Below are 26,585 nucleotides of genomic sequence, written 5' to 3' on the forward strand. Positions count from 1 at the left end.
ACCACTGCTATGCTGACGACACACAACTCCTCTTCTCCTTTCCTCCCTCTGATCTACATGCTGCTTCCAAAATCTCTGCATGTCTAACTGAAATCTCATCTTGGATGGCAGCCCATCACCTCCAACTCAATCCCACCAAAACTGAACTAATATTCATTCCAGCAGATTCTTCACCACATCAGGATCTTGCTATTTACCTGGACAACTCACAGCTCTCTCTTTCTACAACAGCCTGCAACCTTGGAGTAACAATAGACAACCAACTCTCCTTCTCGACTCACATCAGCAATCTTTCCCGCTCATGTAGATTCCTTCTCTACAATATCAGACGAATCCGCCCTTATCTGTCAACCAAGGCCACCCAACTACTGGTTCAGTCCTTAGTAATCTCACGACTGGACTACTATAACTACCTTCTAGCTGGTCTACCACTATGTACCATCCGACCTCTACAACTCATACAAAATGCAGCAGCACGACTAATCTTCAACCTTCCCAAATTCTCCCACACCGCCCATCTGCTACGTTCCCTCCACTGGCTCCCAGTAGCTGCACGCATCAGATTCAAAATACTGATGCTGGCCTACAAAGCCAAACATGGAGTAGCGCCATCTTACCTCACAGCCCTTATAACACCTCGCATTGCACCTCGTTTACTCCGAGCCTCCAGTACTGCTCGCCTGGTCCCTCCATCTCTAAAGGTAAAAGGAAGATGCTCATCTAGACTCTTCTCTGTCTTGGCTCCTTGGAGGTGGAATGAACTTCCCCTCGAGGTCAGAACAGCTCAGTCACTGAGTATCTTCAAACGGCAGCTCAAGATATTTAAATTAACTTGAACTTTTCTTATTGTCAAACTTGTCTACAGAATCTACAACCGAGTGAATAAAAAGATTGTATTCATATTTGGGGTCCTAGTGAACCGGAATTGATCTCTTCATCGATGGAAACTTGAATGCATGTTGTAAGTCGCTCTGGATTAGGGCGTCTGCCAAATGCTGTAAATGTAAATGTAAATGTAAATGTGTGTCACGTCTACGGACTTACGGGGGAAGGAAGCACAGAGGTGTGACATGCTGGGAAGGGTTTTTTTTTTTTAATAAACAATAAATAAACGCGGCTCGGTGGCCGAAAACAATTTAAACAAAGGAGAGAACATAAACTTGCCCGCAGGCGTGTGGCGATTGCCAGAACTCAAAATACCACGAAAATGTTGTCCCTTCCGAAGGGACGGACGTCTGCGGTTTTTAAGCGCTGTCAGGACTGGGTACATGTGATGAGCACAGCTGCAGTCAATCCTGACAATGTGCGGGGAGTCTTTGCTAGTCTTTGATTATATTTTTACAGTTAGAGTAAGTCTGATCTTGGCTTGAACACACAAAGCTCAGTGTACAAAGTAAAATGACTTTTTATTACACAAAAATATAATTATTACAATAACAAACATTTATGTAAAAGAAAGAAAATGCAAATGAAATAAATTGAAATACATTGAAATTCACAGTCACACTTGAACTGTTATATTTGTTTAACATTAAACAGATTTTCAGGCTTCAAAACATAAAAAGTGAACAGGTCAGAAATCTCAAACCTTGATGCAAACCTTCATTGGGGGGTAACCAATAATAGAGGGAAGAGTCAGACTGCCTGCTGCCTCGTCCTCAATTCAAAGAAAACCAAAGATCATTGATTTTACGAGCAACAAGAAACCAGACCAGATTGCATTGCTCATTTAATGGGATGAGGCAGAGAGCTTCAGATAATCTAACAAAGGAAGTCAATGCACTATAGAGAGTATTTCTGCTTACTGCTGGGCAGTGTGGTTCTCTGGGTGCAATTCAGGGTGCACAAAGAGACAAACATGCATTCAAAACATCATGAATTACTTTTTGTCTGGTTTCATGGAACAACCTCAGAATAAGGGTTTAGGATGGTCAATAAAATCAGATGCTGCGTCAGCTTGTGAGACCACATGATTTTATGCATTTATAGGGTGGTAGTAGCCTAGTGGGTAACACACTCGCCTATGGACCAGAAGACCCAGGTTCAAACCCCACTTATTGTGTCCCTGAGCAAGACACTTAACCCTGAGTGTCTCCAGGGGGACTGTCCCTGTAACTACTGATTATAAGTCGCTCTGGATAAGGGCGTCTGGTAAATGCTGTAAATGTGGGTGGTAGTAGCCTAGTGGGTAACACACTCACCTATGGACCAGAAGACCCGGGTTCAAATCCCACTAACTACGAATTTAGTCCCTGTGAAAAACACTTAACCCTAAGTTGCTCCAGGGGGATTGATTGTAAGTCGCAGAATGTATTCTCTGAAGTGAATGCATTACACTTCCATTTGTTTATGGAAGTTACATCTACAGCTTCAGGGATCTTCAAATGGACCAGTAACATCATTACGGACACGTAATCTAGACCATGACACTGAATACATCCTGGACTACTCCAACCCTACAACCGTAGGACTTTATATCATATCCAACCCTGCACTGACACCATTTGCAGGCTCACTCTACCCTGGAAGGGGGTCCCTCTCTGTATCACTCCTTCCCAAGGTTTCTTCCTTTCTTTTTTTCTCTCTCCTAGAGTTTTTTTTGTGTGGAGTTTTTCCTTGTGTGCAGAAGGGTCAAGTGTGGGGGGTGTCAACTGTAGGGCCTGTCAAAGCCCATTGAGACATACTGTATGTGATTTTGGGCTATATAAGAAATAAATGTTGTTGTTGTTGTTGTTTATGCAATGATATTCAATGAAGAAAATGATCATTAGACTTCATCCTTCTCCTAACATGTGGTAATCAGGCCTTGATATATCATAACTTCATCATCCTCACTGACTAAGTTAGAAATCTATAATATTATGCAGACTACATGCAAGTTAAAGCTGCTGTGCTAAGCACACGTTTCACAGACTTTGCATCAGTTTCAAAAGGTTTTAATGAACTACTTTTCTACATACACACCACATTCATCAGTGGTCAGTATCGGAATAAAGGACCAGTGCTGACCTGCTGATCACAGTGTGATGGTAAGTGGATCAGGATTTGCAGCCATCAAAAGTGGCATTAATCTGTGCTTCTGTGGTTAGAGAGTTTGTCCACCACAGAAAAACGTGGCCTGTTTTCATAAACTGAATGCTAATGCATGACTATAAGTGTTTGTTTGAGTCTAGTGTGAAACTATAGGGTCAGAGGTTCTAATCAAGTGATTACAGCAAAAGAAACAGAGAACCATGTTCTATGGATGTTCTCACATTCTGCATCCATGTTCTTTAAATAAATGTCTGCAAGCAGAAATCTACTGATACTTCTACAAGGGTGATGCAGTGACTGAAGAAATCAGATCTACACAGACACATTTGATACAGGCAAGGAGAGGGTGAGGTAGGGGTTAATAGGTAGCAAAAGGAAACTAAGGTCTACGTTTTGCATTCTGCTAACAACATAGCACCTACCTCTGCTCTCCAGTGCTGTTAGAGAAGGAAGGAAAGGCAGAGATGGAGAGAAGAGAAAAAAAAGAAAAGACACCACAATGAAACATGAGGCTCTGCCCAATATGTTGAGTGAAATATGAGAGGAAAGGAAACGGCACATTTATTATTTACATGACATTGACAGATTATGAAACAATGAGGGCTCTGTTTTGGTCCAGACACAAGGTGCAGCATTACGCACCAACAGATGCCACAGTGCGGTAACATGTTCAGATTTACAGAGTTACATTGCGGGTTCCTAATTTCGTCTTTGTGGAAAAAGATAGGGAAGATGGAGATTCATGTAAATGATCTTGTGAGGAGGTGCGGACAATACCAACGACGGTGGCGCAAGACGCTAAACCAGTCATTTCAATCTCATTGCATTTGAATCATGAAAACTGTGTCTTTGCACCTGTTTGGAAAGTTTGGAAAGAAATGAACAAGACTTTAAAACAACTAAACTATTAAGTCTGACAGCTATTTAAGTGTCTTGGGCTATAAAAATAGTTAGACAGCAGGATTGAAGAGCTAGACTCTCAAATTACTTATATTAAATTTGCCTGTCCTTTTGACTGCCTAAGATACAAATGAGTATTAGGAATGTACCCTGTGTGGGAAATTATTTTTTATTTGACTGATTTGACAGATTTTACTATATTCTATGTTGTTTTTTTTAAACCAGATCTTGAAAGTGCAATTCTGGATATTTCTTCATTTGGTCACATGAGATAAGGCCTTCAGTTTCACAGTCGAGAGCATTGCCAAGATGGTTGCAAACTTGTAGTCTATTCTTCTGTGTCATTTCTGGTGCAAAGGGTTGTTTTTAATGCTTTAAATGTCATTTCTCACTCTGTTAATTGAACCAGCTATCAATTTAATGAATGCTCAAATGCATTAAAAGTCCAACTAGCTTCATCATTTACTCAAGAACAGACTAGATGACATGATTTAAATGCCCCAGTTGTCTGGTTTTGGGTAAAAACTAACTGCTTGGATACAGGCCAAACCCTTGCACAAGACAAATAAAATTCTCTCCCAAATGGGAATGTGTTCATGACAACGCTTCTGCAGTAGAGAGAATTAACTCATATCAGGAAAGTCCCATCATACAACTTTTTACATTACAGATATAAAGTACGCATTATCTATAATGCTCACTCTGTCACTATCCATAACCCCTTAATTCTCAATTCTCATGAGAACTGTGGATGCTGAGCCTATCTAGGTACACTGTTCACAGTGCGGGGACTCACCAGAGGCCACACATACATTCACTGATACACTCAAGTCTCCAGTTCACCTAGTGTGCATGCCAAAAAACGGGGAAGAATGCAAACTCCAGCATCCAGGACTAATTACTTGCTATATTATTATCTTCCTTTTGAGGACAACCCTACCCCATTAACATACATACTGATCCTTCTGCAGTAATCTTAGAAGTGTTCTCTTTATAAAGATAAAAAAAATACACCAATAGACCTGGTAGTTTCTGAGATATACTAATTTTCAAGCAGGGATCGCTGAAAAGGACCCATGTTAAGTATTACATGAAATAAGTACTATTTTTGGTCTGATTTTTATTTTAAACCTTAATTCGTAACTTCAAACAATTAAGAAAATCAAACCTGGAGACGCTGGCATTTTTGTTGGCATCATCATGGCTTTGTGTGACTTTTGCATTTGATTGTTATATTTTTAATTCAGTTCTTAACATTTTTATTTGAGGACAGTTACTGTCATGACTGCCTGACCTACAGGTGAAAGACGTCTGCAATCCCCAGAAATGCCCGGCCCGTTACGCGGTGATCCGTTTCAATCTGCCTAAGCTGGTCCACGCCCACTTCCAGCAGTCATCAAGAATATGCACTAGTGAACTTGTGGTTCACACCTCCTGGTCACCCACTGCGAACCCCCATATGCTGCAGGTTACCCCTGTCCATGACATGGCCTTGCTCTGCCTCGGCCACGCCCGTCGTCCCATGCCTTGCTCTATGCCAAGCCATGCCCAAGTCAAGGCAAACCATGCCCATGGCAAGCCATGCCCATGCAGAGTCAGGCCACGGCAACTCCAAACCAAGCCGCGCCTGTTACCTTGATCTCTGGGTGGTTTTTCAAGAAGGCCGTCAAATTACCCCCTCACTGGACATACAGTCTGGTGATTGACCTGCTGCCAGGCACATCTATCCCAAGGGGTTGCCTCTATTACCTCTCTTGCCCGGAATACCTGGCCATGGAGATGTACATCCAGGGCGCTTTTGTCAGCGGCATCATCCACCTATTCACCTCTCCTTCCTTTTTGTTGGCAAGAAGGATGAAGAGCTTTGGCCCTGCATCAATTACGTCAATGTTATTAGGACCAAACCCAGACGCCTGACCTGGAACCCCAAAGCCCAAGAAGCATTCAAGGCCCTCAAACAGAAGTTCACTACAGCCCCCTTCCTCACTCACCCTGACCTGCAGCATCCCTTTGTCGTCAAATTCGGTGCATCTGATGCCATCCCAGTAGCCCCACTCCCAGTTGCCAACATCATCAATACAGCCCTGACGGGGACACCAAGAACCACAACCCCATCGTCCCAGCGGCCTTTGTCATAGCCCCAGTATAGTGGTCCTTCCTCCAGGAAGTCCTTGCAGGTCACGCCATGGAACCACCAACATGCCCCCTCTGGACACCCCGGGCCTCTGAGTACACAGGATCTCATCCAGCATGTTTTCTGTTGTCCAGGGTCCCCGGCAAACATTATGGAGTTTGTCACTGCACTGCACACAAGACCGAAAATCAAAGACTTGGGGTCTCTGCCACTTCCACACCCCTATCAGATTTGGTCCCACGTGTCCCTCGACAGTTCTACCTCCAAAGTTCTGGCCCACTTTGTTGCACTGGCATCCCCAAAACAGCCCAGATGGCAACCCTGGTAATCCAGAAGGTAACGCCCCACCACGGACATCTCATGGACCACCTTTCTGACTGGGGACTACAGTTTATCGCCCGGTTCTGGCATCACTTTTGGAGGCAGCCAGGGTTGCCGGTGAGCCTGGTTACCACCCCAAATCCAATGGACAAACAGAGTGCATCAATCAGGAACTGGAGAAGTATCTCTGGCACAATTGCTCGGCCCGCTCTACCACCTGAGCCAAGCACCTACTCCTTGCCAAACTGGCCCGGAACCAGAACACTTCCTCTGCACCAAGCCCTACAGACACAGCTGAAGGACCAGGTCCCACCTGGGACCTGGTCCACCGAGCTTTTGATGGCACAGCAAAGCTCATGAAATGGCATTGGATCAATGGCTACGGCAAGCCCTGCTCTTTCACACCGGAGACCGAGTTTGAGTGTCCACCAGGGGACTCCCCATTCCATCGACAAACAAGAAGCTGAGTCCCCGGTACATCAGCCAATTCTCATCCGGCAATGAGTCAACCCATGTTGTACCAGTTGTCCTTGCCTTGCACCCTCAGAGTCAGCCCCATTTTCCATCATGTCTCCCAGGCTGCCTGGTTGACGGCTCTCTCGTGTTTAAAGTGCGCAAAATCCTTGATGTCCGCCGATGAGGACGTGGCTTCAAGTACCTCATTGATTGGGAGGGGTATGGTCCAGAAGAACACTGCTGGGTGCCCTGCCCCGATGCTCCTTGATCCATGTGCTGCTAGCAATGTTGCCTCTGCCTGCTCCACGGATGATCCTCACACTCCCGGTACAATCCATCCCTGTCTGACTCCTCTCAAGCCTCTGGTCCTCCAACCCGACCTCTCTGACAGCCCCTCTGACCATGGGCTTCCCACAGACACCACAGCCCCACACGTTCCGCATCCTGATTTCATGATTAATAATCATGATTACAATTTTTTTTTTAAATTTGTGTGATTATCATTTTGACAATAATTCAGCATATATTTGGGTGGAAGCTCCCAGATGTCAGTATCATGTACCTTTAGTGTCTGAAAGACTGCTCAAAATTGCTCATCACAAGAGCATGCAGCATTAATAGATTATAATCAGTCAAATAATCATCTGTTAAAATGTTTTATTCATCAAATCTATTGTAGATATTATTAATCTTTACATATTCGCATTATTAATATTTACATATTGCAAAGTGTTTGGGGGATATGATAGAAAAAGTTTGAAAAGCACTGGTCTACACGAACATCTGCAACCTGGAAATGTTCCAGAGGCATTTACACCTGCAGGCTTACAGTTTTAAGGAACAAAGAATTTATCCTGAACTCGTTAATCACTTTTTTCCCACTGGGTTATTGTTATGTCTGCAGCTTCACATTCTACACTGACATATGCTTTATTCTGGGCCTTGTCTCTTCTTTGTTTTCTCTAAATGCTAATTAATGCTCAGTCCCCCTGAAGACACACAGGGTTGAGTGTCTTGATCAGGAACACAATGGTAGAAAGTGGGGATTAAACAATGACATTTCTAAATGGTGAAATGGAAGCCTGTTAGGTGCTATGTTCATGGGGAGGGGAGGTCTGTTCTTTGTTCATAGTGGGCATGGCTCATAACACAGAAGCCATGGAATATGGATAAACTCTACTCTTATAACAGAGAAGAAAAAACATGAAAATACAACGTGAAGGTTTCTAAATAAAAGGAAACTATGCTAGATATAGTTCTGGTTAACTAGTTTGAGGATAATCTGCATGCTTGGGCAAGATGCTCAAAGCGTAATAATGAGCATTCTGTGGGGACTAGCATTCAAACAAAAAGCAAGATTTAGGTTGCAAGCAGATTGTATCCCCAAATCCTGAAGACATATTTGATGCCGTATTTGCTACGTTTATTACAGTGCTTTGAAAACAAGGATTACAGGGATAAAGTAAAGGGTCTGCAGTCAAATAAGGGGATTGAGGTCAAATCCTGTGGACAGATTTTGTACATACCTTCATTAAATGTTTGTTCACCCATTTGGTGAAGGTCTTTTTCTGGACCCGGTCCCGTTCATCTGGGATAAAACAAAAAAGATGCAAGAGTTCAAATGTGACAGATCTGTAACTAATCTTTGAATCTGGGCATGATGCTGCCTCTTTATTAGCTATCAGATCATAAACAACAATGAACAATTCTCTCAGAATCAAAGAGGTCACTTCAGGCTTCAGAGAGGAACGTGGCGTCTATAGAGGATGTGACAGATGGCACCAGCTCAGTTGTCACGACTGTGGCACTGCACAAGTGACTCACCATCATGTTGAGGTTGACAGCGAAATACCAGTTGCTATTTTCAAGCTGTAAACTGGTGGCCACATATGTACCAGTCAGGTCATATCAACCAGAACCATAAACAGACAAAAACTGAAACAAACAGCAAATACACCCCATACTATCAAATGATATTGCATTTGGTGCACACGTTGGTATTATAATCCTACTAACAGTGTCTCAATCATAAATTCAGCCAAATAGACGGAAGGATGAAGACCAGAGGTCAGTCTGGGGTAAACAGGAAACCCCTAAAGAACCCACCTCCCCCACAATTACAAAGAGTCACAAAGGATAATAGACTGTCTTTATTCAGTATGACAGTCAGAAAGGCAATGGGTGACGTGGAAAAGTCATTTGTCAGAGAAAGAAGTATTTCATGTTATTCTGCATCTGGAATAATATTATAAATATCATATTATTTGATTATATAAGATTATTTTGTTTCAATTGTAAATGAATGACAAAAACCTTAATCTTCTGTACATATTCCACCAATCCCATCCCTCCATAAGTGAAAGATTTAAGTGCAAACAAGCTAATTTTCCTGATGACAATTTAACAATTTATGACAATTCCTACCTCAAGTGACTTAATGATATGATCACAAGTACAGTGACTGAAACAAAGGTGCCACTGAAGGTGCCACTGAGCGAAGCACCGTTCCCACACACTGCTCACCTGGCACCTGTCATGGATTCCCACTCCTGAAGGTGAGGGTTAAAAGCAGAGACACTTTTTGATGTGTCCACTGTGTACTGTGCTGTGTATCACAATGACACTCACATCACTTTCATAAGGTAAAAGTCCTTCTTTTAAAATACCACTTGAGTAAAAGTACAACAGTATTTTAAGTCAATTATGGCTCTAATGTTCTATTATTCATTTTGTAAAAGAGCTCTTGCTTAATCATGTGATGCCAAGGCGGCCCTGGGCTAAAAAAAAACTCCTTTGCACACCCTTTTGCCTCAACCCTTTTCATTTGTCTATTGTTCATTAAAATAAGCACAACATATTACATTTCAATGAGATAAAACACAGTGACTACTGAGCAAAGGGTTTGAGAACAGGAGAGGTTTAGTCACAAACCTGGACTAGTCAGATTTACTAGGAAACGGAATGGACATTCAAGACAAACAGTGCAAAGGTGATGTAAGGGGACTGGGCTTGCAGTGTTTGTAAGTGTGGCATTTAACTTATCTAAAGCTGCACTAAATACGAGAGGAGGGTTACAATTACATTAGTTGCCATTACAAACAATGACCTTATTTATGATGCAGTGTTAATATGCCTTATATTATATTTAGGAATGATAATGTCTGTGTTATAGTCTGTGGGTGGTAGTAACACATTCGCCTATCAACCAGAATTCCACTTACTATTGTGCCCCCGAGCAAGACACTTAACCCTGAGTGTCTCCAGGGGGGGACTGTCCCTGTAACTACTGATTGTAAGTCGCTCTGGATAAGGGCGTCTGATAAAAGCTGTAAAGCACTTTTACACGCCGAACATGTGAGGAGCTTTGCCCGTTCTGGAAAATAAATCCTGGTTTTGTTTTAAAAAGTTGCAGATTTAACACTGACATTAAGAGAACAAAACCATCAGAGACAGACTTGAGAGAGCTGCACAGATTACGAGTAAAAAAATAACATTGCAGAGGGTTATAAGTTAAGGAAAAGTTATGCCACCATTATGTCACTATATGATAACTCATAAGTAAAAAACTAACAAATTCTGCATTATCTTGTGGAGTAAAAAGTAAGATATTTGACTAAAAGGTTTCTATGAAGAGAAATACTTAAAGTGTAGATATAAGAAAAACTTTTACTTTTACTTAGTCCACCTCTAATAGGTAATTATTGTTTAGTAATCCCAGTTGATCATTAAAAGCAAAATATATAATGTATATAGTGACTTTTACATGTTACACTTTTACAACATGAAAAACCTCAAAGATAGAATCACAAATAAAAATGCTGAATATAATGTAACTTCCTTTGTACCTTTCCTCTCAAAGGTGGATTTGAGCATCCTCTGGTAGTAGACCTCATCTGTGAAGACACTAACACTACTGTCCACAGTGTCGATGGAGTATTTTCTGTAGCCGTGCATGTGTGAGAGACAAGGTCCACTCTGAGTAGGCTGAAACTGCTGCTGTCTGGTCTGCTTCGGTGTATGGACCCTCTTCATCAGAGCCAGGGAAGTTCCTTCACAAGCCTGGCAGGGCGGCTTGTTCATCTTCGCCCGCCCCATCTCTCCCTCTGTCTCTCACTCTGACCTCATTCCACATATTTCCTTCATATCTGCTTTCTTTGCTCATTCTCCATCAAAATACCTGCTCTCAGGCTATTTTCAGCATCTATCATTGCCAACAAGGTAAACCAGGCTGTGTGTGTGTGCAGCATTGGTGTGGAACATAAATACTTTAACACCATGAGGGTGTTTAATATGCTACAGAGACAAATTACTGTATCATTGCACCAAAAGAAACCTTCAAAAAGCCTTCAAATCTGAAATCTGAATGCAAATCTGAATTAAGAGAAAACTTTCCCTGTACAAGTCAAGTTAGAACAGAATTAGCTAAGTTGCCATATTTCAGCAACCTGCCAACGGTGCATTAATGCCTGCTTCTAAATAACAGAAAACCTCCGTGGCCATTACTTAAGCTGAGAAGTGGGCATAATGTAAATGTTAAATGTTATTATGCAAGGGAGTAGCAATTCAAAGACATTTTGTACATTTGTTCATTCCAAAAAGATAAAAAACAAGGACTGAGTTTTTTTATGGCGAGGCCTTGGGAAAACTAGCCAGGATCCCAAGAATGTGTATGTTAATGAATTAGAGTTCTTGGCAATAAAAGTGAGACCACCGGGTGATGCACCATTAAATAAACCTGGAGACCTTTGGAAGTGTAGAACTGAAAATGAATCAAGGGCACATCATGTTGCTAAGCAGGGTAGGGAAGAATGTGGCCGCAGCTATTTCCACTGTGCAGGGATGGACTTGGTGCAAAGCTGTTTACAGAGATAGAGAAGAATCGGAGAACTGAAAATGTTTCTACACATTCCCACTTATGAACTGAACAAAAATGAAAATGTGATGACATTTCTGTGGTTCCAGTATGAAGCTGCATTTCTGTGTGTGATTACTGCCTCACACAGACAGAGGGCGCTCTCCATACACAGGCCAGACAGTACCCAGAGGGAAAAGGGGAGTTCAACCTCCCAAGGGTCCCTCCCAAGCGGAATGTGAACAAAACATGATGATCATTTACAGCATGAGCATTCAGACACGCTGCCACACACTTTTCCTGCCATGAGGCCTTGTTTTTGAGAGGCATGTGTTAATATTTGCATACTACAGTAAAGTGTAAATGAAATCTACGTTTAGACAGATGCATAGGTTATGTTGATTACGTGTATTTAAGATGTAGGTAGAGCAATACACCTAGCACTAAAAATACATAAAAAATGTGATCATAATATGTAGAATTTATGATTAGATACTGTGGTGATGAATATACAAAGAGAAACAACTCTGATGGTAAAAGCTAAAAACAACTGAAAAAAAGTGATTTATGTGTGCATGTTAGAATACGTTTTATACCCAGTACAACAAAGTTTTGTGGGTGGATGAGACAGTACAAGTTCCATGTATTCAGACAGTTTATCATGTTCTAATATATCCCATACAGTATTAAATCTGATAAACTCAACAACAATGCACTTCCAGCCTTATGCACCTGATAACATACTGACCATTTTTGAAATATCCAACATATCCACTTACAAGCATCTTACATCTTTCAAAACTTTGCACCAATCAGAGTCAACCTTTTCCTGCACTACTCCATTCATGTGCTTACAGATCAATTGTCGTTGCTGGGTGTGTCTGCAGAGGGATTACAAAATTGCAATGCACAAATAAAAGTTGATCTGTCAATATGGAAAAAAGTTGCCACAATGGCCAGCTCTATTTATCATTACCCTGTTTCCATGGCAACATAAACAAAATATTCAGATGCTGGAACTAAAAAAAGAGCTTCCTTTTTTAGGTGGTGCTGACATGTTTTTACTACCTCTGAATAGTTCATAAAGATGATACATTTAAGGCAAGTAATAATGATTCGTTTTGATTGGATTCAGAATTGCTTTGTCCTTTCAAAATATTTTAAAAAGTGGAAACATGGCAACACTTAACGTAGCAGGAAAATCCTGTTGTGGTCAGGGACATGGCAACCATCCCACAAGCCCCACCCACCCAGCCCTCCAAGCTCCTCCCCTCCGCTCGAATCGAACCCTCGGCTCCCGCTCGGCGGTTACCTGCGCAGCACATCCTGCTGTATAAATGCGCTCCCACGTCCCGGCAGCTCATCTCGTGGATGAAATCGGCGCGTCCGTAAATCACGTCCGGGTCGAACACGGCCAGGCACGGCGGCGCCGGAGCGGCTTCGGCCATTTTCGCTCGGTCTCTCTCTCTCTCTGTCTCTCTCTGTGTCTCTCTCTCTCTGTCTCTCTCCTACCCGCGACGCGTCAAACTTTCCTCTGCTCGGGCACCAGGGCGTCTCACGTTGCAGGCGGAATGCAGCTGCGTGGGACGTCCCACCCTGCAGCCACCGCAGCTGCGCCCTGAACATCATCCAGTTATACTGGAGCAATATCATGTCTGCTCTCCTGGTGAATAGGCAGAAGAGCTTTATCTTTATATATTTATTAAACCTCAAGAATTCTGAAGAGAAGAAAACAACAATATGGAAGTCATTGAGAGTCAATAAAGTCAATGAGTCCTCTGTACTTAACCATCACCCTTGGTGACAGTGGGCACCATGACAGGCGCCCGAGGAGCAGTGTGTGGGGACGGTGCTTTGCTCAGTGGCACCATCGGGATTCGAACTGGCAACCTTCTGATTACGGGGCCGCTTCCTTAACCGCTAGGCCACCACTGCCCCGGCACAGTGATGTGAAGTGAAATGTGATGCACTGTGTTAATAATGAGATCATATTAATGAGGAAAGTAAGAGCTACATGTGAGAATAAGCCTGATGCTGTGAAAAGGCAGAATTTGATATGATTCCATTAAAGATTCAAGCTTCCTTGCAGATGTCTAAATTCTGCATTAAAATCGATTGAAAGGTTTGATAAATTGTAATGCTGTTCGGAGTCTTGTGCAAGTGACTCATTCAGCATGTGAAAGTACTACTGTTTTATCCCTCAGCCTGTACACGTGCAGGAAATGTGAGTCAGTTTTTCTGTCTGTACCCGCGCCAAGAGTGCGATTGAGGATGGGAGGGGATAAAAAGAAAGCTCTAAAAACGCTGTTTCAATGAATAACTTCATGATTAGTAACTGCAATGGCTGTTGCTTGACTGGATTATTTTATTTCCTGGGTGTCCTGGGCTGGAATTCTAGTAAATAAAGTGTTCCCACATGAAGAGCTACTGGCATATCCAAATGAATCTGGCTCTTTAGCAGACAGGAAACTCTGTTTGTGGCATTGCAACCATTCTCACAATCCTATGCTGCTCCAGAACTGGCTTTAACAGAAACTCAATTTCCTGATTATATTCCTTACAGTTCAAATTGACCATTTAAACCTCTGTGAGCTTTATGTAGTCATTTTTGAGAGTTGATTTAAGGATCCCATGCTGTCACTCTTCAGAGGAGAGTCAAAGAGAAGCACCGGCCATTGGCCACATTAAAGACTTTTTTTGTGATTGTCTTAACGAGCAAATCCAATTTGGTATTTCAAATAATCAGTATTGAGCAGTTACATACATTCAAATTTGAATAAAAACAGCTTCACAAAAAATCTTATCCAGGCAAACTTTTTCATATGGATGTAGATATGCATGGTATCCTAGATACAGAGCCGCACTTTGCATATTGTGTCTGTGTGATACAGTGACTTTCTACCCAACAGTCCTGAAGGTTTATATCCTGAACACGCTCATTTCATTAAATCATCTTAATGAGCATCTCATTAGCTTTTCTTGATGACAACAGTGAACAAAGCAGCCATGAAGGTAAAAGAAAAGGAGGAAAAGAGTTTTGATTAATCAAATATACTTCACTTTCATACTTCACAAACACTATATTGTATTGAATTCTTCAAAATGGTTCCAGAACCACCACAGAGTAGGGGCATCCAGACTTTTGACTGAAAGTGTGCAGCTTTAATATTTCTTTTTGAGTTAATAATTAGTGTTTGGGATCACTGTCATGTCCTTCTGGCTACAGCCACCATGTTTAACAGTTTGGACAGTGTTCTTGGGTTTGAAAGCCTAATATTCATAATTCCAAAAAGGTCTCCTCTTTGTGTCTCATCTGACCAAAAAGCCTCCATTGGGTTCATTGAGATAGTTTGGGTCTTCTTCCAGACCAGGGCAAACAAGAAAAACCTCCCAAAAGTGTGTTCTTACATACAATAGTTTAAACTGATGATTTTTGAATCTGAGGTTGTATAGAGAAACCTATAGTTCTTGTTCTTATATCTTGGTGTTGGTCAGACCCACAAGGGCTGACAAACAAACCCACTTAGAAGCTACCAGCTGTAGTCATTATGATCATCAGAAGAAATGAATAGGCATTTTTTTTCAGGCTGAAACCTTCTAGAGACCAGCCCACAAGCGTTGATCTCCTTTCTGTGGACTGTATTCAGGGATTATCAGCAGGAACGCCTGGGCCGGCAGTATACTAGGATCTAGTGATACGTGAGTCACAATGCTGTATTATCACACATTATCAGCCAATCTAATGTAAAATATATGCCAGTAGCTACCATGTCCTTGTCATTTATTCATCTAGTTTTGTTTCATTAATTCATGAAAAAATTACTCTCTGTGAAATATTGCTGATGGTTGGACATTATTGTCTGGTAATTATTGCATGTACTAATTTATCAACCAAGAAATGATAATTGTGTATGATATGAACTTGCATCAAGATTTACAGATTTTCACGTTGTGCTGATGTTGTCCACCCCCACATCAGTATGAACCAAAATAAGCTCATATTTTTAGGAAACAGTAAAATAGTTCAACATTTGATAAGTTATCCATGTTCTATTGAGAATAAATAATTTGCAACTCATTGCATTTTGTTTTTATTTATATTTTACACTATGTCAACTTTACTTTACTTTACTTTACTTTACTTAGCAGACACTTTTATCCAAAGTGACTTACAAGAGGATGACAACTATTTTGGACATAAGGTTGTAAACACATGCACACATGCACACATGCACGCGCAGGTGCACACACACACACACACGCGCGCTTGTTTATAAGCCCTGTGTTAGTATATAGGACGCTTATTTTAATTCATTTGATTAGGAATGCTTAAGATGCACAAGCATCCATCTTAAATTAGACAGGCCAAACCCATGCCAAAATGTTTCTTGTGTGTAGCACGCCCATCAGTTGTCACTTGTGAGCACAATGTGGTAATTTACCCACGATGCCCCAGGCTGTAGTGCTAACATTCCTGCAGTCCCTCTGCCTTTTGCCTACGGGTGTACACCCCCTTACAAATCCTCCCCAACCTGCTCAGACCTGTATGGGAAGGCTGATGCCTGCACCCTGTCAGCTGGATCTGTTTGCAGAACTACGTCTTCAGGAACTGGACGGAGGCGAGCCGGCACAGTAACACAATATAAACAGTAAGTTCAGCTGAAGACCCACACACTCTAAAACCAGATAATCCGGCACAAAACATGAATTATGCACAGCTAGTTTACACAATGCAGCCATAACTATTTAAATACTGGTTGCTAGGAAACCGATCAAAACAAACAGATGGAGGACATTGGGTTCCTTAGGTCTCCACACCCCGTTCCGGCATTTACAGGGTTAAAAACCACAACTCCAACAATCCCGGAAAAGGAGGAGTGTGTGAGACACAGAAAGAGAGCCGGCACACGCTCACACACACCCAGTCATGATGCCAAGCGTTTCAGATAAAACTCCGTCTACCGTAACTGTCGAGAGGACCACCGTCCTACCTTCTTCAGGCGGCTGCCGCCGCTGCCTCCAGTGCCACACCACAACCAGCGTGAGCACATGGCCCACCACCACCAGGGCTGGGAATAGATCTCCAGGCATCGGGCCTGTTAAAGACTGGCGCCACACGTTTGCTCCGGCAGGACGGAGGGATGGGGTGAAAGGTGAGGTGTGGGGGAGGAGGAATAGAGGAGGAGTCAGAGAGTGGTGTGGCACCAACTGTGTCCCTCCTGGATTGTAAATTCAGCCATTAGAGAAAGCCCCCGTTCTGTTCCTTTCCTTTTTTCCTTGGTCTGTTGCGTCAGTTTCCTCCCTCCTTCGCTCCCTCCTCTGTGCTTATAACTCAGAACGTTTGAAATGGCGGGATAATGGACCAAAGCAAAGCAAAGAAACATTCCAGCTCACTTTATTGAGGATCGCATGGCTAATGAACTGAAAAAGTGATTTAAAATATTATTCAATTCTATTAAAACTACTGAACGTCATGGAAAGTTGAGAGTGCCATAAAATGGCATCGTGGTTAGGGTTGAATCCGGAGGTAACATGCTCTCCCTCGGTTGATTTCTGGGTATTTTCACACTATGTGACGCCTCACAGACATCAGACTGAAACTGGGCACCACTGGCAGGGTCACCTCTCATAAGACATCAGTCAGTACAGGACACAAATAGACTTAACAGGCAGCTAACAGACTATAAAAGAGTGGAATAGGTCACCTAGTGACATAGTGCCAGCAGATTCACACAGTGACATTCAAACTGACCTGCTGGGAATGGTAATATAAAAAGCAGAACAATCACTACGCCCCCTAGGTGTTACTGCGCTAACAACAATAAAACAGCACCAGCAACAAAACCTCCAAAAGCAAAACCAGGCTTAGACAACCATAATACCATGTCCAATAGCACAAGGAAGAATGCTTCCCATTGCGCACACTCAATGCTTCACCCTCTTCATGAAGACATTCATTCTAAAACAAAACCAGATTACTACCATGCTAAAAGGGTGATAGTGGCCTAGTGGGAAAGAAACTCACCTATGAACCAGAAGACCCAGGTTCAAATCCCACTTACTACCATTGTGTCCCTGAGCAGGACACTTAACCCTGAGTGTCTCAGGGGGGGACTGTCCCTGTAACTACTGATTGTAAGTCGCTCTGGATAAGGGCTTCTGATAAATGCTGTAAATGTAAAACCAGTTTAGTGAAACAAATATCTAACATACAAAAACACTAAATCCTGCTACTGTTGTGAGACCAAGCTGAAGAAAACACATTCTAATCAAAAGTTGAAGGTCATAGAGGAAAAGTGAGAGACAAGCTACGCTGGATTTGGGTTGAGGATGGGAAAAAGTGGTGGTTCCTGGCATCTTAGCAATCCTGCAATTTCTGCAAAAGTTGTCCTGCCTTACGGACACCAGTACCAGGGTGACTGGCTGGTTCCTGGAGCTCCAGGAATAATGCTTCAACGTACAGCACCGTCCTGGGTCTGGCCACACTAATGCTGACACCATCATAGGTCCCACCGTGGGGGAATCTGTCATGTCACATACCAGGCCCCCACCCATCTCACTGCTCCAGCAGGGAGACAGATGATCAAAAAGGCAGATCTGTCGAGGTTCACCCACCCCAAACTCGTCAGCTCCTACGTGGATAAAAGGAAGCCCCGCAGAGGGATGTGCAGACACCGCACATCATCACAACTCCTCACCATCTGAATATATTGAATTTATCATCATTTTTACATAATTTTTTTCCACTGTGTGCACTGTGCACAAATAAAAGTCCCCTCCGGGCGTGTTCATACTTATACAAGTATCTTATACAAGAGTATGCGCTCTCCCAAAGTCATTATCCAGGGCTCATTTATCATAACATGTTACAGTATATACACTTAAAGTACTGTGGCACCTGGCTTTACACACACAGGAACTTTAATAGTATCCCAATGGAGTTGGCCTACCACTTCAGTTCTATTGGAGTGCATTTGGGATTTTTTTCCCCCAATTCTTCCAGATCATTTGTGAGGTTAGGTACTGATGTTGGATGAGAAGGATGAGAAGTTTCAAAATCAACTTTACTGTCATCTCACTATATACACGTACACAGAGAGCTGAGATTGAGAAGCTTTGGAGATTCACAGTGTGCAAAAAGACACACAACACGAAAACATGACAAACATGTGCACTGTCCCATAAAATAGTGCAGGTCGAGACAAGTAGCAGAAATATGCCAGTATATCAGTGTGTGGATGTGTTTAGTATAAACTGGTATATGTGATATACTGTGATAATAATAGTGGTAGTAGTGATATGATATTATGACACAGCACAGCAGCACAGTGTGAGGTGCTGAGAGATTAAAGTGCAGTACTGATGTTCAGTTTCTAACGTGCAGTTTGGGAGGGAGAAAAATCATCTCCAGATGGTTTAAGGCAACAGATGTGGTTGAGGTGATGAGGATGATCCTGGGTGTAACATATTGAGGAGCCGGACAGCCTGGGGGTAAAAACCGTTCCTCAACCTGGCAGATCTGGCTCTGATGAAATGTCTATGTGAAGGGTCCAGCTCGAACACTGCACTTTTAAAATGTATCCAGTAGTGGGGGGAGAGGCATCCCAATGATGGCAGTGATCAATTTCATGACGAAATTGAACATTTTGCTTTAACTGATCCCAAATTATTCTATTGGTTTGAGGTCAAGGCTCTGTGCAGGTCAGTCAAGTTTTCCACACCAAACCTGCTCGTCATATCTTTATGGATGGAACAAGAAGGACAAATCTCCGAACTGTCCACAAAGGAGTATGAAAATGTCAAAAATGTCTTTGTATTTTGAAGCATTAATGTATGCTAAAATGCATTAGCATTTCATTTGAACTAAGGGGCCAAGCCCAACTCCTGAAAGACAACCCAGTGTTGAAATAGCTTAATCTTAACCACTAAACAACCAGGGACAGGTGAACTTCTGCAGACAAAGATGTGCTTCTAAATGAAGTTCCCTGTGCTGGAATAAAATATGTCCGTTTGCTTATACTACAGAAAACAATTATCAGAATCTTGACATGAGAAAAGCTGATTTGTTGTGTGTTATTTCCATTATTTCCATTCACACTGTGAATCCCTGACATTTCGCAATCTCATCTCTCTGTGTACTTGTAAATGGTCAGATGACAATAAAGCTGACTTTGACTTGATTCAAAATGTTCTTGACAATCTGGCTGCCATCCTGTGTTAAAAGCTGTAAATTTCCTTGCATTCACTTAGTTATACTATTTATTAAAAATTCCATCCTGTTACACAGTCCAGAATCCTGATATGGAAAAGTGTTAGTCCATGATATCACTACATGTTAGGCTGCATCAATAATCACAAATCAGAATGGTGTGTACATGCTCTCCTCGTGAATAGTGTCTGCGTGTGTCTCAGGATGGGCTCCTGAGTTTGACTTGGTTATGGAAAGTGAGTGAGCGAGACGGTCATATGAGGAAGTAGACGGGTTCTCATTGCCCCCTTGTGGTCTCTGGTAGATGATATTTCCATACTACATTAAACAAAAAGGCAATGCAAATCACCTATTTGGGGTTTATTTCAAATATCCTAAATATCCATAAAAACAAGCATGCAGATAGATGATCAGTGGTATTAATAATTAATTCTGATATTCTGTTGAATCAAATAAAGCTACTGGCTGGCGTTTTGAGCAGCTTTTGAAAAGAACTGGCCTTACAATTCCCTATACTGAGCACATTTTCAACTAAGTATGAATTGAACACTGCTCACTCCAACTAGTACTTCACTATCATAAATGATGCTACGTCTATGCATAGAATTCATTTTTACCCCTGTCACAATGTCTCACATTTATTTGATACAAATGGCTGAAATCATAGATTTCCTCTCATTTTCTTTCTCTCTCTCCAGCTGCAGATCTATCTCCAATTGAACTTTTTAGCTAAGATGATGCATGGTTGCTCTATGCCTTTCTTGAAATCAATGCATTACATGAACAAGGATAGACAGTAGTTCATCACATGAAATCACAAAAATCTTCTACAACAACAAAAACAACATTTATTTCATATAAAGCCCATAATCACATACCGTATGTCTCAATGGGCTTTGACAGGCCTTACAGTTGACACCCCCCACACTCGACCCTTCTGCACACAGGGAAAATGGAACCACCTCCCTCGGTGCAGCAGGGCAGGGAGTGACGTTGGAAGTGTCAACGGGGACGTGCAGTATCAGAGGCTACATGTGCCTGGATGGTTCGGCCCTGGTCTTTGTGTGCAGGTATGTCCACAGGAAGCATACAAATTCACTCTCTGTTCAAGAACATTTCTAGGGATGAAAGTAAAAGTGAAGTGACTAATCCGCTTCCTTAGCCCAAGCCATCCACTGGAGTGCTGAGGTGCAACAGAAAGTTCAATAGCAAAACCAGATAAAAAGAGGACTTAATTGGCAGCCCTGACGGATGGGGTTGAATAAAAAGGAAAATACTCTGAATAAGCATTATGTATTGTAATTGACGCCAGTTAGTACAGCAACTTTATGCCAACATGTTCTTTCACTCCAACGTTGTTGGGGGATGATCTTATATTAGATATTAGGATAGTTTTATGTATGTAGGATGTAAATAATATTACTAAGACTGCAATATTTCTAAGGTGAAAGAATGCTAAGATAGGAAATATGATCTCATTGCACGATGAAGTTGGTCCACGCCTTTATTACATCAAGGTTAGATTACGTCAATACATTGCAATCATCACCAACCCTGCACTGACACCATTTGCAGGCTCACTCTACCCTTCTCTGTATCACTCCTTCCCAACGTTTCTTCCGACCTTTTTTCTCTCTCGTACAGTTTTTTTGTGTGAAGTTTTTCCTTGTGTGCAGAAGGGTCAACTGAAGGGGCTGTCAAAGCCCATTGAGACATACTGTATGTGATTATGGGCTATATAAGAAGTAAATGTTCTTGTTGTTATAAATTCATGATCAATCTGAGCGGAGAAGTCTATTATCTATGAGAGAATAATATATACGGGGGAAACATGTGAAAAGAATGAGTACACGGTGCTGGAGTGGGAGAGGAGATCCAGGAGGTTGAATGCTCTGAGCACTGGTGTTTGGAGGGGAGGTGAGATCGATTGTGGGTGCGGAATGTAATCGGGTCAGAGGGGCATGGTGGTCAGCAGGGGTTCAGGCAGTGTCAATGGCTGAGGCAAGACAGGGATAGAGCAAGTGGTCGGCAACACTGAAGAATAACGAGACAGAGAGGGTAATATAAAAGTTAGCAGAATAAACTGTGAGGCAAAAGGATTCCAGATAAAAAGGCTTACAGTAGACGTGACACTAGTGAAAGTGAAAGTCATTGTGATACACTGCAGCACAGCACACGGTGGACACAACGAAATGTGTCCTCTTGTCATGATCCGGTCTGAAAGGGGTTGGACCGGACCGGAGTTTCACGTTAGTCCTGTGTAATGTTCCTTAATCGTTTTCACCTGTGTCGAATGTATAAAGCTGCCCTGTTCGTTTCTGTTCACGGTCGGGTCTTTGCTATGTTACATGTTCACCAGTTGCCGAATTTCTCCCCTGTCCTGTTCTTCACCCATTAAACCCCAGTTTTATGACGTCATGCGATTGCGTTCTTCTTCCTCGTCATCTCTTCTCATCATCTCTGTTCACCTGACTTGTCATGCCATCAGGGTGGTGACCCCTCTGCTTTTAAACCATCAACTTAGTGAGCAGTGGGCAGTCATGACAGGCGCCGGGGATTTTTGCATTCTTCATCCAGTGCTCACTTATACTAGTATCAGTACTGTAAGTAAAACAAGAACTACAACAATATGTTACAGCAAACACTGGATGAAGAATGAAAAAAATTGTGCAACCTGTCAATCCCCACTGATTAGTACAGTTGGCAGACAATTACTAGATTATATAATGTCATGATTGTGGGCTGATATGTGCTAGCATGCTAACACGACGTGGCCAAGACGCGTCACGTTAAATTTGGTGACGTTTGGGACATGTTGAAAAATTTTGCATGTTAGCTAAAGTATAATAAGACCAGGCATTCCTAATAAAGTGGTCAAAGGACCGGGAGTTCCTAATAATGTGGCCGAAGGACCGGGCTTCCCTAATAAAGTGGCCAAAGGACCAGGCGGTCTGAATAATGTGGCTGTTTGGCACCCTAATGAAGCTGCTGGTTTGAGATTCCATTGAATTACAGTGCTGGCGCTGCTGCTGTATCAGTACCCCTTGTAGGGCCCCCTTTGCTGGCAATGACACAGCAGCAGTACCACTTATAAGGGGCCCCATTTTACCAATGCTACCAATGCTAAAATTAGCATTCAATGCATTCCAATGGAAAAATTACCCTGTTTGAGCATTAATAGCTCGACCACGCCCAGTCCGATCGCTTATAAAAGTAATAGCACGCATCACACAATAAAGTACTAATTTTTGATATATAGCACGACTTGCATTAAGTGCCGAAAAAGTGACTGAAAAAAAATGTAATAAAACTCCAAAAATGCTTTTTGGGAATTTTTTTTGGAGCACAGACCGTACATCCCACCATACCAAGCCATATGTCAAACCGCGTGGAGCGAAAGGCCATGAAAGTTGTGTGTGTGTGTGCGCTGACCGTGTCATTGCAAAGTCTTAGAAACCTGTTTTTTTCACACTTTTTTAAAGTTTGGTCCCAAATTTTGCCCGTCCCGTAATCCGCAACAAAGCAACCAATATGTCATTTTGTGTCCATTTTGTCCATTGTTTTTGTGCGTTTCAAAGTCTTGCAATGCAAGACATGGCTTTTTTCCTAATTTTTACCAGTTTTCCTGTCAGATTGCATATTGTCAGAATATGTCAGATTGCCTCGCCTCGACTCCCATGTCACTAGCTTTTACAGTTCTTCCTCTGCACAATAGTAGACCGTATTTTTTAAACTTTGAACCCGATTTGTGGGCGGCCCGTACGACTTAACAAAATAAACAATAGGTCATATTGTGCAAGATGTTTCTGTGCATTTCATGGTCTTAGCGTGGCAGCCTTCAATGTAACATAAGTCCTTTTTTGTCTTTTTCCCATTTTTCCGGGTTTTCCAAACCCCCGTTGACGGCACCAACTCGTCCCATATGTCAGATCGTAGGTCTCATACTGACAGACCCAAATTAAAAATTAAAAGCATTACATTTGGCCTTAAATGTAAGAATTTTGACAGATGCCAAAACCATCTGTAGGATTCGCATAAATAATGAAACAAGAAAGAAATACTACCTTTAGTGATGGTTGCGCATGTCATGTATCGCTCACACAGAATAAGGAGGGAGCACAGGTGGCAACTGTGAATCATTGGGCTCCTCCATTTTTAAACTTTGCTTGTAAGGATCATGTTCAGAGTAGGAAAAGTAAGTACAATCATGCAGTTCTTTTGTTATTTTTCTATTGGTTTAAATCCTGAGAATGCCCTTGACCTTACACTAGTAAACAAAAAAAAATTAATTAAGAGTGTAGTGCTGCGCTTGGTGTCAGCTTGAAAAGTGTCCATTGAGTTGAACGTATCTTACTATTCTGAAAAGGATTTCAATACATGGAGAAAAACAATGACACTACACTACACTACAATAATATGTTTGGTCAAAACACAAAACACTCACAACAATGCTTTAAAGCTCATTAGCCAAGCTTAGAAAATCTAGGTCGAGACTCACCACAAGCTTTAAGGATGACAAAACTGCCAGATTCCCTGTGTGGCTATATGAGGTCAAATGAGACTCCAAAGTAATTTGTGATGCTAATGACTGTAACTATGGCATAATCTAGTAGGCCAGTAAAAGCAAAAACATAGAACATACACTCAAAAAGAGGCGTGCTCTACAACAATATTTATTTTTTATATAGCCCAAAATCACATATGTCTCAATGGGCTTTGACAGGCCCTACAGTTGACACCCCCCAACTTGACCCTTCTGCACACAAGGAAAAACTCCACACAAAAAAAACTCTAGGAGAGAGAAAAGTGCAGTGCAGAGCTGGCTTTAGTCCAGTGTACACTACGTGTCCACCATGATACCACTGGTCCTTTAGTTGTTATGGTGGTGGTGGCTGTGGTGACCCTCTGGTTTGTTTCATGCTATGTCCTCGTTTAGCAGTTGTCAGGAACCAGGATTTATCAGCTTGTCTCTTCACTGGGGTCTGCCAGCAGTCTGTGCGCCTGATTCAGTGTCTCGGAGAAAACGAACCGAAGCAGCGGCAGACGGTGGCTGTACGACTGATCCTGAAATATGTGGTAATAGTGATTGTCACTTGTGATACACAGCAGCACAGCACATAGTGAAATGTCCTCTGCATGTAACCCATAACCCTGAGTGAGCAGTGGGCACCATGACAGGTGCCTGGGGAGCAGTGTGTGGGGACAGTGCTTTGCTCAGTGACACCTTGGCGTATCTGGATTTGAACCGGCAACCTTCTGATTACGAGGCCGCTTCCTTAACCGCTAAGCCACCACTGCCCCATATTGGTGCTACAGTGGCCCGGTACCCTAACAAGAACAACCAAACTAGGGTGAATTTAACACTGTCTGTGCTTAACAGGGTGACTCTGTGATGAAAAAGGTGACTTAATAATTGACACTGTGTCTGGGACTTTAACAGAACGCCAGAGAAAACAGATGTGTTTTCACTCAGACTGTGTCTGAGTTCCAAACACTGACCGGCAAGCTGTCCCTCAACTGCGGAGCTCTATAGGAGAAGAATCTGCTCCCAGCTGTGACCTTCTGTACTTTGGGTACCAGTAGTGACCCCACACCCGTTCATTGAAGGGGGCGTGGCGGGTCATAAAGAGTTCACTCAGATAAGGTGGAACAAGATCATTTAGAGCTTTATAGGTCAAAAGTAGGATTTTGTAGTCAATCCTAAATTTGATGGGTAACCAGTGCAGTGATTGTAAGACTGGGGTGATGTGGTCAAATTTCCTGGTTCTAGTTAGAACTCTGGCTGCAGCATTCTGTACTAGCTGGAGTTTACTCATGCACCTACTAGAGCATCCAGACAATAATGCATTGCAGTAATGTAACCTTGATGTAATAAATGCATGGACCAACTTTTCTGCATCATGCATTGAAATGATATTTCTTATTTTCGCAATATTTCTAAGGTGAAAGAATGCTATCCTAGTGACATTATCTACGTGCGAATTGAATGAGAGACCTGCATCAATGATGACACCTAGATCCTTTACTTCAATACTTTGTGAAATAGAAAGGCTATCCAGGGTTATGATGTAGTCAGCCAGTTTATGTCTGGATGCTTGAGGCCCAAGTACAAGAGCTTCTGTCTTGTCAGGGTTTAACAGGGAAAGTGTAAAGGGAAAATAGCACTGCACTCTGGTAATAAAAATTACAAACAGATGTAATTGTCTGTTTGTCTGTATAACAAGGGGAGGTTATTTTATTGTGTCTAATAAATATTTTAAAAGCGATGAGGAAATGATCTTTGACTATGTCTTCTATAATTAAACCTTCATGAGTAGGTCCTGTTATATGTTGGTTAACTCCAACTGAGTCTAATAAAGACAGGAATGCTGTTCTTAGTGAGTCTTCTAATTTATCACAGTGGACGTTAAAGTCGCCGAAAATTAAGGCTTTATCCACAGATACAACTAAGTTGGAGACAAAATCTGTAAATTCACTAAGAAACTCGGAGTCCACGGGGTCTGTGAATAATAATCAATGGAATTAACTCATTTTTACTTTGCGAGACTACATGGGTTATGTTGGTATAAAGAATCTCAAAAGAGTTAAATCCATGTCCGGGTTTATGAGTAATACCGAGATTATCATTATAAATGACTGTGACGCCACCTCCTCTTCCAGTTAAGCGAGGTTGGTGTACA

At 42.1% G+C, this 26,585-nt stretch overlaps 1 protein-coding gene across 10 annotated transcripts in view; it reads right to left on the minus strand.

Annotated features, from left to right (window-relative positions):
* LOC114770645 (plectin-like) overlaps positions 1–26,585 on the minus strand; it is a 91,830-nt gene that overhangs the window by 39,644 nt on the left and 25,601 nt on the right. For 3 of the 10 annotated variants that reach the window (XM_028964698.1, XM_028964696.1, XM_028964703.1), the window contains 2 exons: positions 8,371–8,432; positions 3,456–3,470 (listed from right to left, as the gene is read on the minus strand). In XM_028964698.1, the coding sequence (XP_028820531.1) occupies positions 3,456–3,470; positions 8,371–8,432 (77 nt within the window). Of the gene's footprint in view, positions 1–3,455; positions 3,471–8,370; positions 8,433–13,008; positions 13,217–16,687; positions 16,733–26,585 lie in introns of those variants that run through there. The other 7 variants (XM_028964699.1, XM_028964697.1, XM_028964704.1 and 4 more) reach the window with 4 other exon arrangements.

This window comes from Denticeps clupeoides, chromosome 20, assembly GCF_900700375.1.
Source record: "Denticeps clupeoides chromosome 20, fDenClu1.1, whole genome shotgun sequence".
NCBI classification, from domain to species: Eukaryota; Metazoa; Chordata; class Actinopteri; order Clupeiformes; family Denticipitidae; genus Denticeps; species Denticeps clupeoides.